A 16,322-nucleotide genomic window follows, 5' to 3' on the forward strand; every position below is an offset into this window, starting at 1 on the left:
CTCAGACGGTGTAGCTACTTTTCAGGTGCTTCCATCTTTGTCACTTGAGAAATTCCCCTGAAAAGAAGCTTTACAAACTAGCTGCATGTTGTTAACAAACCAAACTATTTTGAGCTGGAGCACTTCTGCAGCCTGCTCGCCTCCTCTGTCCTGTGCATTCCACCTTCACTCCTTTTCTCAGTTCTCTCTGGCTCCCTGATTCCAGGGTCCTTCTTTATACCTTTGAAAGACTGAGATTCCAATAGGCAGTAAAGTCAAGAGAAACAAGCCCTGTGATGGCTGGGCTGATAAAATAACCCTTTGCTTACAAGGTAACTTATTAGTGATTTTTGAAAACTCTCCCATTTTGCTCCTTCACAGCTCCTCCTCCCAGCAGAACCCAGGTTTCTGCAAGAAGGCTACAGCTGGTACGTAGGATAGAAATATTACATATAAAATAGCCCTACTTTTTTATAGTCCCTGTTACTCTCCTCTTCTGTTCTACTGCTGAGGGAAGCCAGGCGGTTCTCTCTTCTGGTGTAGGCGCTGGAGCGGCTGGAGGCACGATCGCTGTATGAGTCGCTGGTGGTAGGGCTTGTACCTGCTGATTCCAACCTAAAAACAAACAAGATCCCACACTACAAAGTAGAGATCAGCCTGGGAACAGCTAGAATGCTGTCAGTGTGACCAAGACTGGTCAGGACTCAAGAATTCCAAGAAACATCTCACATCAACTACCAGAAGCAGCTCAGAACATTCACTGATTTAGTATCATTACTACTATTCTGGAGCTCAGTGCAAAGCTTAAATAAAGTTCACATTAGGAACTCCTGGCCACTGTGGTCACCTACAGCTTGGAAACTCAGAAAACCATGTATTGGCCCCATCCCCACCAAACAAGGACATACAGTTGAGTAGTTTCTACCAAACCTTCCCCCAAGGTATGGTTCTATCTTGATGGCAGAGAGCTTCCCCACCGATTCAAATGACAGGGAATGGGATCATTTTTCCCCCCTTGCTGAATCACTGCCTATGTCATTTCTTTTGGAAGAAGAATGGTTTGCATGAGGCAAGAACTATATCATGGGATACCTTTTTGGAATCAACACAGTCATGGCCCCTGGCCCCAGCTTCATCTCTAAAAAGCAGGAAATGCTACTCATTTAGAGTGCTGTGAGTGTAGGAGGCAAGACAAATATACTATTTATACCTATTAGTTAGAAAGTGTGTAGGGTAAAGCTCTTACCTGGAAAGTCTTTCATGCTAAAGGAAGAGGGAGACAAAAGAAAGAAAACAGGATTAGCGACTGACAGACCCATTAACACTTCAACTCAAGAGCTACTTTCCAACTCTGAAAGCAAGTCCCAAGAACATGGCTGCAAGCTCTCTCACATTTCCAGGCCACAAAACTCTGATCTTTTCCCACAACCTCTCAGTTGCTATGACTTCACTGCAGCATTTCAACCTATCTGAAAAGAAATGGAGAAGTATTGAAGACACTGGACAAAATCCTAGTTTTCAAACCATAACACTGTGGATGACTTTCAGAGAGAAAAGTGGAGTCTGATGGGAGAGTGGGAGTGCATCTGTAACAAAAGATTGCAACGAGATTCCTTTACGTGGAGGGAGTTCTAGGTCAGTTGGCTGTATGTTAACTTCCTTCATCTAGTTCACATTAGGCTGACTTTAATTCTGTCCCTACCAAGGCCAACGATGGCTTAGGTTTTACACATCCTTAAATGCAAGCCTAAAATAGCCATTAGTGAAGACTGCTCTAGTCTGTGCGCAATGCACCCCAAATCTCACTCAGGGAAGGGGCATTTGTCACAAAAACTTTCATTCATTGGTTGTCAGTTCTCCCTTAGACTCACACACATGTGCCTCTTTTTATGAATGCATGCCTTCTAACCCTGATGGAAGAAGCATCCATTGAGCAAGATAAATGAGAACTGCATAGAAAGCATGATAGAAAGAAAGACAGCCCTCTCTCCTTCCCCCAGCGTATCTGTGTTAGACGCTAGAACATAAGAACGGCCATACTGGATCAGACCAATGGTCTATCTAGCCCAGCATCCTGTCTTCTGACAGTGACCAACGGCAGGCGTTTAGAGGGAATGAACAGAACAGGTAATCATCAAGTGATCCATCCTCTATCGCCCATTCCCAGCTTCTGCAAACAGAGGCTAAAGACACTTCAGAGCATGGTTTTGTATCCCTGCCCACCCTGGCTAATAGCCATTGACGGACCTATCCTCTTTGAACTTATCTAGTTCTTTTTGAACCCCGTTATAGTCTTAGCCTTCACAACATCCCCTGGCAAAGATTTCCAAAGGCTGACTGTGCATTGTGTGAAGAAATACTTCCTTTTGCTCATTTTAAAACTTCTGCTTATTAATCTAATTTAGTGACCACTAGTTCTTGTGTTATGAGGAGTAAACAACACTTATTTACTTTCTCTACACCAGTCATGATTTTATAGACCTCTATCATATCCCACCCCTTAGTCATCTCTTTTCCAAGCTAAGGAGTCCCAGTCTTTTTAATCTCTCCTCAGATGGAAGCTGTTCCATATCCCTAATCATTTTTGTTGCCCTTTTCCAATTCCAATATATCTTTTTTGAGATGGGATGACCAGATCTGCACACAGTATTCAAGATGTGGGTGTATCATGGATTTATAACAAGGCAATATGATATTTGCTGTCTTAGTATCTATCCCCTTTCCTAATGATTCCCAACATTCTGTTAGTGTGCAGCGGCAGTCAAAAAAGCTGAATGGATGTTTTCAGAGAACTATCCACAATGACGCCAGGATCTTTTTCTTGAGTGGTAACAGCTAATTGAGACCCCATCATTTTATATCTATAGTTGGGGTTATGTTTTCCAGTGTGCATTAATCAACAGAGAATTTCATCTGTCATTTTGTTGCCCACTCACCCAGTTTTGTGACTGTTTTGCAACTGTTTGCAGTCTGCTTTGGACTTAATTTCCTTGAGTAGCTTTGGAACATCTACAAATTTTGCCACCTCACTGTTTACCTCTTTTTCCAGATCATTTATGAATATGTTGAACAGTACTGGCCCCAGTACAGACCACTGGGGGACACCCCTATTTACCTCTCTCCATTCTGAAAACAGACCATTTATTCCTACCCTTTGTTTCCTATTTTTTAACCAGTTACCTTCCCTTCTTATTCCATGACCGCTTTCTTTGCTTAAGAGCCTTTGGTGAGGGAAAAACGCAAATCAACATTGTTTGCATGGCTGAACATCTCCCACCTCATGCAAACTTCCAGCAGAAGGAATACTCTTTTCAAAAGCCATTCAGGAATTCAGAGAGGACACAGCGGCACCTGAGTGTAGTGAAACTTTGGTTGCAGAGCACTGGGTCTAGTAGTTTGGAATTTTTTGGTGCAGAGCGCATTTCCCTGCGAGTTAAACCAACCTCCAAACCACCCCTGCAGTTCTATTCTTAGCACTGCATTTGCTGCAGCCCACTTGTGCTCTTCAACCACAGACAATCTGAGCCAATCTATATATAAAATAAGTTAGTATAGTTTGCCTTGGCACAACAATCTGCTATAGAGATTAGCTGCGGTAAGCCACATTTGCTAAAAAAGAGTCTTCTGGGTTGGAACATTCTCCATTACTTACAAACGCAGAAGTCAAACAGTAGTGGCATAGATGATGCAGGGTACACCATCACAAGCACAGTCCCCACCAGTTCTTCCATCATCTCTGTAACCCCTGTGTTGGTTTTATAGATGTTTGTGTTTTATTTATACAATCTAATGCCCACTGGACCAAAATGTTCCCCGTTTTGAGTCTTGTCAGTTTTGTCACTTCTAACACAGGTGTAGAATGCTACTACACCACAGTATTAATGCTTTACACCCTCCTGGCATTGTGCAAGTGACGGCACAAGTCAGTGGAGGACTAGGCCCCATTTTTATCCCATGCTCCTCAATTAATTCTCCTTTGTTGGGCTTGAGCTAACCAGCTATGCTGTAAAATTTAATGCCAAAAGCCTCTCTTGGGTGGATAACTTGTTCCCCATTTTCAAGAGGTGAGCTCTGAACCCTTTAAGGGTGTCCTGGGCTAAGACCCAGGATTTAGTTTGAGAGGCAGTTTGAGAGGCAACGTCAAACAAATAGTGAAAAGTCCATCTACGCCTCAAAACTAGTGTTCAAGTTTTGTTAGATAGTTCAGCATTTCCATTGACGTCTGAAGTCCAGGGGCTTCTCCGTGTTTATGGAGAAATATGTAATGAAGGGTTATCTATACTCTCCTTGGCTATACAGTTCTTGTGAGCAGGCAAGGGGGGAGGGGGGATAAAAATCCTGCTTAGAGAAATGGAGCAAGAACACAGCAACTGGGAACAGCACAGGATTGTGCTGTCAACTTTCCAGAAACATGAGGCCTGCCTCCAGCTTAAACTCAAGTACAACCTTAACGTGTATCAGAAGCATGTGCACACTGCCACATGTTTGTACTTAAATATTCTTCATCACTTAATCTCACATTTCTATAGCAACAGAGAAGTATTTCAAAGTGCTTTGCAAACAAAAATGCTGTGCAAACAGTACACAGGGACCACTTCATTACACAGCCACCTCTGGAGTGAAACTTGGCAAGTGTGTAGCTATACAAAGCAACTCTACATAACAGTTCAAGGCTGGGGGAGCGAAGAGTGTGTTCAGCTGAAACGGCACTTGATAAGTGAATAGAAATCCCTTTGTTGGTTGAGTTCACCATAAAAAAAACCTGCCAGCAATTAGCTCAGTCTTCTTTCTACACTTATAGCTGCAAGATCCTTTATGTTACCCTCACACCATACTCTGGGCACCCCTGTTCAGGGCCAGCTGATAATTCTTGAAGTAGCTCTGCCATAACATTTTAAAGGAGAAGATTTTCAAAAGACATAAATTACAATGACACACCTAACTACCTTTGAAAATCTTCCCCTTAGTGTCTCTGCTGTTATTGGAATGGGCAGAAAAGATAACCACTATCTGCATGCAGGCAATTGTGTGGTCCCCATCACCATAGCATTTGGGTACCTTATCAACACTGCTTTGTTCTGATAGGCAGCAAGATAAGGAAAGTTTGTTCTTTCCCATTTTACAGATGGGGAACTGAGGCACAGAGAAATGAGGACATTTTTAAACACTCCAAAGTGATTCAGGAGACGATCCCACTTTCAAAGGCGTCTTAGCGCACTTTGAGCCCAAATCCCACTGACTTTCCAAAAAACAGAGGTGCCTAAGTTGCTTTTGAAAAATTGAACTTAGGCAGAGCTGAGAATTCAACCCAGCTCTGCTCTTCTGTTCAGTGTTTTAATCACAAGGCTAGGCTTCCTCATGTGCCTGATTTTCCTAAGAGCCTTTGATTCAATCAGCTGTAATTAAGAGGCTTGCATGGACTTTTAGTAAGTTAAGGAGGAAAACATCCACATTTTACTGGCATCTCAAACTGTGATGTTTACTTTGAGTAGCTCTGAAATACTTTCCCATGTGTGTCCTTACTGTCTGACACAGCTATGCCCAGTGCTCTTTTGTAAGCGGCTCTAATAAAAATTGCTTCTTGAAACAAAATATCTCACTTCAGCACAAAAGTCGGACAGCTACCCAATGTCTTTTGGCTCAAATGATTCAATCTTCTCCATTTACCAGGACAGAGGAATTAGGTCCGGGGATGAGGTGATTAACAAATGTGCTTGTTGAAAATTATTCAAGTGTTTTATGGACCAATATGCTAATCCTTTTCAGTGACAGCTTTTCTTACAGCGTCAAGTGGTCATGGAAATAAGCCACTTAATTTTAAGTCTTACAGCTATTACATCGGGACTGTTTATTTCTGTAACAATCTTGAGGCAGGTCTCTTTCAAAGAAACAGCCCCAAGAGGGCAGTGCGGGGAAAAAAAAGTTTTGAATTGGGGAGGGAAGGGGGGGGGGGGGAAATCACATTTTCACAGTATGAAAAGTAAAATGTGGTGACTTTTTTCAAAAAACCAAGGAAATCTCCTGCAGAGAGAGAGAAACAGACAGAGACAAAGAGATGGGAAAGAAAGACTTTAAACTACTGACAGAAAGGAGCGAAGGAGAGAGACAAGGGCATCCTGTCATCTTCAGGCTCTACTTTCTTCTATTTGAAGACCTCCCTTCCATGATGAGCTTCATGTGGCATCCTTTCAGGCAGGGCTCCTCTTACTTCATTATGGCCAAAACTACTGCCGGAAAGGACACTGAAGGGCACCCTCCCCAGTCCCACAGGCATTTAGGAACTGGAGAAAAAGAATTAGCTAAACAGCCCCCTCAGTGGTTATTTTAAAAACATCTTTATACCACAGCTTACAAAGTCACGGCTGCCTGCCATTTTTTTTGAGGGGTAGGTTTGGGTGTACATGAAATGTGTGTGACTGTGTCTTGTTAAATTAATTCAATTTATGATAATAAGTTCATAATTTACAGGAAATAATTGGATTTTCCCCTTTGTACCCCAGATTCCAGCTCTTCAGAAAGCTTAGCATCTTTCCCATGGTCATCATCGTCGTGTCCTTCCACCCACAATCATAGCATTTTCCAGTGTTGGGCACATGATATGGCCTGGTCTGTGGCCCTGGAGAGGTCTTCCATGGTGCACAATTCCTCCAGGAGCTGGCAGACCAGCAGATATTCCATGGTCTGTTTCACCACAGTTGTGTGGGGGTCATTGGAGTAACCCCATTTCGGCATTCAGCAACACTGATGTGCATTCTGACATGCTCGTTGAGTATTTCTAGCCACATGTGCCACATTTCCAGTCACGTGGCCATCAGTGATTTTTTTTAACTGGTTCCACTGCCGCTAGAAAGCTTTTGTTAGTTCAGGCAGTTAACTGCCAGGATGTGGCTATGTTGCAGACGTCTGGTATCTTCGACCTGTCATAATCATTCCATTTTGCTTGTGACCAATCTGCTGATATCCGGTGGAACAATTCTGGCAAGCACATAAAGGCTATTGGATTTAGACATCCTGGGATGTAGTGACAGCTGTCATTCAGAACAGGGCCCAGCTTCTTTGCATAAGCCAATCTTTCCCACACTGGACATGCATATTTGTCAGTTGAATAGCAAAGTGCGGCAGAGCTCACTGTTGCTGGGTTCGCTCCCCATTTTGAATTTGCAAGCTTCTTTAGTATGTTATTCCGAAGGTCTGAAGGCCTTGGATGGTTTTTTTCAGCCTATTTATATTCTAGTAGAATGATCCAGTTAAAGTAATATTTTGAGAGAAAGATAATTAAGTTCTAGGTTTGTCCAAGCCGGGACTTCCGGTGAACAACTGTATAAAGGCTGGATTTGAAAACAGGAACCCACATTATAACCCTACTGTAATTAAAAGTTGGAAAACAGTTTCCCTCATACAACCATGCTTTCATTTGACCATAGGCTTTCGGGTGTAGGGGGGAAGGAATAACTTTTGGGGCTGACATTTTCCAGGGTTGATCTCTGTTCAAAGGCCAATTTTTTGTGTGTGAAAGTTTCAAAGGAAAGGTTTCACATAATCTTAAGATAGTGGAAGAAAATAAATTTTTCTCCATTGTGAAAAAAAGTGTAATTTGTTCAAAGATAGACATTCAGACAAAATAGTCAGCACCCAAAAATGGAGCCAGCTTCTCAAAAGAGCTCAGCTCCCAACATGCCCAGTTCTTTTGAAAATCTGACCCAACTGTCCACAATGAGCTCTTCTAAAATTCTGGCCGTATGCTTCCTGAAACTGCATTGGGACAATTATCTCACTGACCAGTGCTTCTCCCTCCACCAGTTTTCCCTTTGAAAAGACTGTAGGAAAAAATGCAAAAAAAAATGTTACAGCAACAAGTTGCATTGTTAAACGTTATATTTAAAGTCAAAATGCAAGTGTTAAGGGCCCTGAAGCATTACCTCAGCCTCAAAGCAAACATGATAAATGAGCAGTGGAGTGTGGTATGTGCTTCAGTGACCTGATCCCTGCCCCAAAGAGTTGAAAATCTAAACTCATGCATTACAAGTAAGAGCTGAAGATCTCAACCTCCTAAAGAGGAGGGATGAGGAGATGGGAAGAGAAGAGAGAAAGCGAGTGGAAGGATAAAAGTTTACCACAGTAAGATCACACTGATACTCAGTAAGACATGCACACTGCAAGAGTGGTATTATCTATTCCTGTTTTTTGTTGAATGGATACCTTACATTATGGTATGTTAAAAGCATGCCAAGGACTGCAATGCAGCTACACTATCAGAACCTTAATTGTCCTGTTTCTTGGGCATTAAAACTGCAATTTCAAATGTTACCTTGTTTGTTTTGCACACTTCATTTCATTTTCCTCAGGCTTCGCTGAAGTTAGAAACATGTGAAGCCCCTTACAACTTCAATCTGTGAGATCATACCTCTGAGAAGCCACACAGGGTCTGGTTGGGGCAATATGCGGATAGGAGACCAATGAAAACCAAGGAGCTGCGTTAGTGATACAGATGGTGATATGCTTTGCTGAGTCAGCATTAAACCGATGTCCCAGCATTTCTTTAGGAAGCATTGAGCTCTAGAAGGTGCTGTCTTTTAAAGATGTAAAACCAGAGCATGGGAAAAGGGAGAGTGTATTCGCACAAACTCAAGTTTTTGGTAAGCCCTAGTGCTTGCCCTCTTTCCCTTGTGGAGTTTAGATATGAAACTACATGATCACATACAAAGGAACTATTCAAAGCATCAGACCCTGGAGTCAGATAGCAGCAGCACCACCACGTTCAGGCACAGTGCAGAGAGTGCCTTACATTGTTCTTCAGCAACCTCTCTAGCCAATCCAGAAGGGGTACTAATGAGGCCCCGGGGGAATCTCATCCAGCCGAGATTGGTTGGCAGAACATAGCGCTTCTGAAGTGGGTTGATGCTGAGGATTCAAGGGGGGCAAACAGACCAGTATTAGGTTATCCTAATATTGCTCTCAACTTTCCCATCTGAAGCTATTTCTCTCCAACCCTCCCTGCCCAGGATTTCATTGGGCTTACTCTGTTCCCATTTCTAATTAAAAAGCAGAGCTAGGTATCGGCAATTTATTAGTTTGGATGGCCAGGAGATTGAGAAGAGCCAGGAGCACCATGTGGTTTTGATTTTAGAAACGTGTTCGGATTATGGAACACTGGAGACTTCCTTTAAAAAACGCAAAAGCTTTTACAGCTATTAGATGTTCAGTAAAGTATAATTAAAACCAAACTCCTTACAGAAAGCCTAAGATAAAATGCAGCCCTAAGGGCAGTGCCAGAAGGGGAAATTAATCTCTTCTCTTGCCAAAGCAGAAATTGGCCTAATAGCCTTCAATTGCATTCTTCTGTGGCCAAGATCTGACCCTGCAAGGATGGGAAAAAATTTAATATTTACATTTCTTCCAAAGAAAATACATGGGGCCCAGGAACATTTTATGCTGTAACATCTCCAACTGATCAAGCTTGGGAAAATCTGGGCTATTCTGGGATGTTTTGCAAGGGATTTGTTTAGCTGTATTGTGTCATATTGTCTGATTAATAACCATGCTAAAATGACTACCAATTAATGAGATCCTGAAGCATAGCTCAAGCCAGGCCCCATTTGTCACCTTTCCCAGTGAAAAGGCCAAGTTTTATGCACCTCCTGAAGTTTAATCTTCTGTTGGCAAGTATCCACCCAGCGAGCCTCATGAGTTTGGGTTTTAAAACAACTTGGAGCTCATAGACTCAGACTCTAAGGCCAGAAGGGTATATCATGATCATTTAGTCTGACCTCCTGCACATTGCAGGCCACAAAACCTCACCCACCCACTCCTGTAACAGACCCCTAACCTGTGGCTGAGTTACTGAAGTCCTCAAATCATGGTTTAAAGATTTCAAGTTACAAAGAATCCACTATTTACATTAACAAAAAAAAAAAGTCATCTGCTTTTAGGGGCATTTCTCTCTTCCCCACATGTGCATGACACCCACTGATGTTATGAGGCATTGTTTGTCAAGAAGAGAACAAAACATCCCTTTCACCTTGCTTATACCAGCTTCCCCCTCTTAAGATTTTCCACAGTAGCTACCCACTGGAGCAGCTCCACTGGTATAACCGGTAAAAAAAAATGACAGCAACCACTGGTGCCTTATTTAGGCTAGAGCTCTCTCTCTCTCACCATTATTACCATAAGAGGAGCTGAATTGGTAGCAACAGTAGCAAGGTTTGAGGAAAAGACCCAACATACACAAGACCTTACTTTATTGTAGGTTCTCACACACCTATTCATGCACATACAGATCCGACAAGTGTATGATTCAGTTTCCTAATGCCTCTGACCCCACGGATTTATTTGGAATTACATCAATTACTCAAGAACTGAGGAATGCAATCTTAGAATGGGAGCAGTAGAACAAAGACCTCCATTCTTACCGTGTGCCCAACTGGTGGCCTGGAGTACCTGTTAGTGCTTCTTGAGGTTATAGTGTCTCTGAACAAAATAAGCCTACTGACTTGACAGAGGCATACTTCTGCAGCTTCCTATTAGCCAGAGCTGAAAAAGAACACAGCTTGCTTTCCAATTTTATGTCTGTGTGAGTGCAAGGATTACAAGTCCTGTGCATGTGATTAATAACCGCATAAAACCAAACCACCCCCAAATAACCCCCAAGCCCCAATAAATCTGATGCAAAGTATGTTTTCACAAACTATAAATCAGCAGGCATAGCTTAATAAAACTTGCTCTTATTGGAGCAGATTATTAGAGGAGCATCCAAGAATAAATAGCAGTTTCAGAGACAAACTGAACAGCTTAGGCAATTAAACATATGCTATCTGCATTGACAATCAGAAACAAATACATACTACTATAATTCTGAGTGACAACTGCGTGTCGTTACTGCACTGCTCTAATCCTAAAGTGGGCCTAAAATTCAACAGTACTACTATAGGCTGCATACTTGCCTCAGTTCCCAATCTCTTCTCTCACAATGGCCCTTTGGCTTTACAACAGCTGTACTTCATTACCACAAACCCACGTGGACAAAGCTCTCTACTTAAACGTAGCTCTGGACTGTATTTTAATTTAGTAAAGGTCATAATTCAGAAACCTGGTTTTGTGGCTGTTAAAATTTTTTCCCTTTTTTTTTTTTTTTTTTTGAAGACAGATCAAATTTTATTGGTGAAAAATTTCATTTTGCAGAGAAGTGATACGATCTTAGCCCCAAGCCTCCAGACACGCAGCTTCAAGAGGAAATAAAAACCAGGCACCGAGGTGACACAGGAGAGGGTAGACTTTGGTTTTGCTTCTAAATTTCCCGAAGGTCATAGGTCTGTAAGACTGCTGCTTCTTCTCTGCTACCCTCCCCTTCAAACAGCATGTCTGGACTTTTCCAGGTTTTAGTAGTGGGGATTTAAACACACATTTATAGCATTTGGAAACTGGCCAAAATTCAAGTTGCCTAAAGCAGAGATACTCCTACTTTCTCAGAGGGTGGAGCACATTCAATAATTCTGTCATATGAACACCTCCCCTACCTTTTGCAAATGTGTAACTGGGGCAACTGTAACTATCACATGAAACAATTACACAGAAAAGTAATTAGGCGAATACTCAATATGCTTAGCAAACTTATTTCTAAAAGAACAAAATATTTAGTGCATTGATTAGTCACACTGTCCCCTTTTGATCATTTTATCTCCTCTTCTCTCTGCTGAGAGCACGGCATTATCACATAGCTCCGTTCAGACCATCAGCAAGTGCCCTGAATCACAAGAGGTTTCTTAACAATCCTGTGAACCTCTGTTCTAGAGATCATGATGTTAGCATCAGTAGTTTCTGTGGGCAGCCAAGCTAATTAAGGACAGTATTTATTTCTGGAACTGGAGCTAAAAATTGGGCAAAATAAAATGCAACAGAAACGTATGCATTTTGTGGCATTCAAAAGCAATCTTAGTTTTACAATCTGCTCTACGGGTGAAAATTTGATAAAATACATATACTTATTTTAAGAAATTATTTTAATGTGTAGACATGCAATGAAGATGGAACTGATGTACATTTCATCATGTTGCTATGTTTAGGGACTACAGTACAATATGGAGATTGGAGGAATCTCCTGATTAGAGCAACAGGAGCTGACAAACTCTTCTGCTTCTCTGTAGGTGGTGATCATGAAAGCTAAACAGCCAACTCATTTACAAGCTACTTGAAAGCTAAAACTGAACCAGCAGACACTTCAGCAGCAAATAGCCCAGGTAAAAATGGTAGCAGTTCAAGTCGGGAATTTTAAAATCAAAGATGGTATGCTGCGTTCCACTCTATGACCAGTCACTGACTAAGGAAGCAAAACAAGCTTCTGAACATGCTAACTTTTATATAAATGAGCAAAATCTAACAGGCAGAATTCTAGTCAGGTGTAAGACTAAGACTCTTCATAAGAAAGTCTCCCGTTATTACTTCCTTGCTGCCTTTGAAGAGTTCTCGCCAATAAAAGTAAGAGACTATCACAGTGGCAATTCAACTGATAGATGGCTTACAGGTAGCTAGAAGGTCAATAAATACAATAAATTTCCATATACCAACAAGTCATGTGTAAAAACTAGGGCAATGCTCAGGAACTGGAAAAGTAACTGAATTTAAAGCAATGCCTTCCTCAGCCATCTAAGCAACAGCTTTGTTGGGGAGCAGCAGAACTGGAATAATATTCACCGGCGCACAGGAACGAAGACCCCCGCAACCTGCTGGCAATGCTCCTACTAATGCAGCCCAATATGCTATTAGCCTTCTTGGCAACCAGGGCACACTGCTGGCTCATATCCAGCTTTTTATCCACTGTTACCCCCAGGTCCTTTTCTGCAGAACTGCTGCCTAGCTTGTTGGTCCCCAGTCTGTAGCTGTGCATCGGATTCTTCCGTCCTAAGTGCAGGACTCTGCACTTGTCCTTGTTGAACCTCATCAGATTTCTTTTGGCCCAATCCTCCAGTTTGTTTAGGTCCTTCTGTATCCTATCCCTACCTTCCAGGGTATCTACCACTCCCCCATCTTAGTGTCATCTGCAACCATCTTAGTGTCATCTTCCCTGAGAAAGGACTCCTATCCATAAACTGGTCTCCTAGACCAGAGACAAGCCAACCAAATGCAGAAAAGCAACACTGGCCAAGTTAGAACTCTATAAAGACTGCAAGTTAGTTACAGTATTTGACTCTTAACAGGATAACTGGAGATAGCATATAAACTACTGCCCCTCTAATCAGTTAGCAGTCCAGAAGTAAAATGTCAGAAAACAACTTATTTTTATTCAGTTCCAATTTATCGCAATTAGAATAACTCAACAAGACATTTAGGAGAGAACCCAGAGAAATTTTTCTCTAGGAATATTTACACAAAGAAGCCTTTTCTAGAATACATTTGCAGTTAAAAAGCAAGTCAAGTGACACTTAAGTAGTTTTACCTAATAAACCATTAATATCCAAAACAGGATTAAAAATTTGACACACGAATAAAAACGCTCACAAGTCAAACTGTGTGCAAAGGGACCGTCAGACCTGTTTATACTCAAAGCTATTCCAAGACTGTAATCCAATTAAACATTTCTACCAATGTCTGAGTGCACAAGGACAACACTCATGGATTAGAAGTGACAGAACTCTGGTTTTGATTGCATATCCATACAAATAAGATTGTATGCAGTTACTCATGTTTTAAGCATCTAAGATATGCTGCTCTTGTCTTTGTGCAATACGTTTGCAAACTAAGTAGTTAATAAGCCCATGCACTAGCCTTTCTCCTTTTAAGACCTGGGTTAGATTCTAGAAGCACTTGGTCACATCACTAAGCCATCATGTAGCTTGGTGCACTTCAGTACACCTGGAAGCCTCTGCTCAGGAGCCCTGCAGGTCTGAACTGAGAGAATTCTAGAGACATGTGGGAGCAAGCTGAGAGCTTTTGCCCTCTCCCCCAACCAGATGCCACTGTATTGAGTCAGAGATCAAGCACATGGCCCACTCATGCTGGAGACTGTGATCCTAACCAAGCCACTAGCACACTTGTTACCATGATAATACTTTGCATGCACATAGTGCTTCAGAAGTTCAAATGAGAGAAACATTGAAATCAGTGAGTATGGAATAAAGTTGGAGCATCTTGAAACATCGTCATTAAGGCTGTGCAGATGAGAATTCTGCTGGCCTAATGGAGGACTATTTCAAGCTCTGACAGTAAAAAAGAACAGGTACTGCAACTGGTAATCTGGGAAGTAACCAAATGATATGGAGGACATCATGGAAAACATGTAGCAAAAAAGACAGCATAGATTAAGGCTAATCAGGGAAAGTACCCTATTATTAAAAGGAGGGGCACAAAAATAACTAATTGCTTTAAAGTCACTGAGCTACTGATATGCTTTTTCATAGCTAGTCTTGAACAAGATGTCTGGACCATTAGAAAGTAATGAGGACCTTAAACATCAAAATAGCATTGATAAAAATTGGTAAAGAAATACCTGAAAGGCTGAATACACCCAAGTCAGCAGTTTGGGAGGATATGCATCCCTGGGCATTGAAAGACTTGGCTAACTGGTAATTATTTCCGAAAAATCACAGAGAAGCAGATACCAGGGACTGGAAGACATTCCTAACTAGGATAAAAAGAGGCGGGCCATGTGGCCTTCAAATAGCATAACAGGGCTCCTAAAAGACTTTACATTAGATTGCCAACGTTTTATGCTCCAGTCCTTCCTCACCTTGCCTCGTCTGTCTTGCTCGACACAGGTTTTTCACATGCATAGTATTTAGCCCCTTGATACTGTGGAGTTACTTTACTGAGCACTGAAGTAACCTACCAGAATTCTCCTAGGACAAGCTCTTGTCAGTGATGGTGCAAGTACTTTATATGAAGAAGGTTCTGCTGGGGAAGGAGGAATCTGGTACAAAGTTTCCCCATAAAGAAGCTGCCACACGATTCCCACTGTTATTTCATTGGAAGCTTTGGATTGTTATGCCAACTGGATGTTAATTTATATTACCAAAATCTGAATTAAAGTAAAACTAACTAGTTAATTTTCTTTTGGAAAGCTGGGACATTGAGATTAATTGTGGTTACTCTGGGTGACTTGATAGGATTTATTTGGCTACTCCCACTCCAATACTGTTCTGAACCTTCTTAGTATTTGAAACAAAACATTTCAGGATTACTTGTCCTTAAATGATCCTGATGTGCCTAGGGAATTAGAACGATGAACGATCTTGCATACCATAACACAGTGTGCGGACATATGAAGTCAGCTGAGAACTAAGCCTTGAGATTCATCCTGAATTATCTCTACAATATTTTCAATAAATGCAGTGATGCTCTGTGTTTTGCAGTGTGTTCCACTCATTATTTTTAGGAGTTTCTGATGAAGTGACGTGATCCCACTTCTCTGTTTTGTAATTAAGAGAGAGGTCTTCCAAATTAAGGGTAAAAAGAAAACTTGGATGACAAGGTACCATAATACAAAAGGAGAGACCACAGAACCTCAGACAAGTCAGATGGACATAAAGCCAACTATGAACGGTGTTGATAAATTGAATTTTCAAATGTTGTTAGCTATTAAGGCCTTAAGGTTAGACAAACTGATCATGCAGTGCTCCTTGCTGCATTAATATTTTCAAAGATTTTTTTTTTTTTAAAAAGTCTGGGGGTGGTGCTGGAAGAAATACCAAAACAGCACAAGTCAGTTAGCTAAACCCAACTTGTTTTGGGCGGTTATGCTTCATCTGAAATCTCTTCAGACATTAAACTGTCAATATAACCATTACAGGAACAATACAAAGTTACTTCTGAATGTCCCACACTGAAATCTAAGTTAATAAGGGTGTTATACTTGCAGTCTGGAATCTTTGCACAGTTAAATATCCCTGTGCTTTAGCAGTAGCAGTGGCCTCACTAATGCTAAAAGAGGATTTCTCTTCTCTTACAAATCCTATGATTAGTGTTACAATCCCAGGTAAGCACTATTCTGGGGCAAGCCACTCTAGATCAGAGACTGAGCCACCTGTAAGCTGTTACTAGGTTCAGTGATCTGCAGTGGAGCCACCCAAGAGGCTGTGCTCCTGTTCATGGTTACTAGATAAAACAATGAGTTCCTAATTATTCTGCACCTTATGTTAGGTAGTTAAAGCAAGTGTCTGTGACCACAGCAATGACAGCTACAGTAAGATGTGCATGTCACATGCTTACCCGCATGAGTGGTTGAGGAGGAGGAGGAGGAGGAGAGGAGTCAGTTTGGGTCTGAGAAACAAACAGTGTGGACACTGACCTTAATAAGTGGATAATTGGAGTATTTCAACATTCATTTCATTCTCCGGTTTAGAACAAAATTTAAA

General features: G+C 41.6%; 1 protein-coding gene across 5 annotated transcripts in view; it reads right to left on the bottom strand.

The window, feature by feature from the left end:
- The window catches only part of PPP1R12B (protein phosphatase 1 regulatory subunit 12B), a 145,353-nt gene that overhangs the window by 21,510 nt on the left and 107,521 nt on the right, over positions 1-16,322 (bottom strand). For 4 of the 5 annotated variants that reach the window (XR_010916859.1, XR_010916861.1, XM_067531427.1 and 1 more), the window contains 2 exons: positions 1,226-1,242; positions 447-594 (listed from right to left, as the gene is read on the bottom strand). Coding sequence is in view for 3 of the 5 variants with exons in the window: in XM_067531427.1 (XP_067387528.1) it covers positions 447-594; positions 1,226-1,242 (165 nt within the window). In the remaining 2 variants the exon portion in view is untranslated. Of the gene's footprint in view, positions 1-446; positions 595-1,225; positions 1,449-16,322 lie in introns of those variants that run through there. The other variant, XM_067531428.1, reaches the window with a different exon arrangement.

Source organism: Emydura macquarii, unplaced genomic scaffold (assembly GCF_026122565.2).
Source record: "Emydura macquarii macquarii isolate MOO-44397 ecotype Brisbane River unplaced genomic scaffold, CSIRO-AGI_Emac_v2 contig_3220, whole genome shotgun sequence".
In the NCBI taxonomy this organism is placed as follows: Eukaryota; Metazoa; Chordata; order Testudines; family Chelidae; genus Emydura; species Emydura macquarii.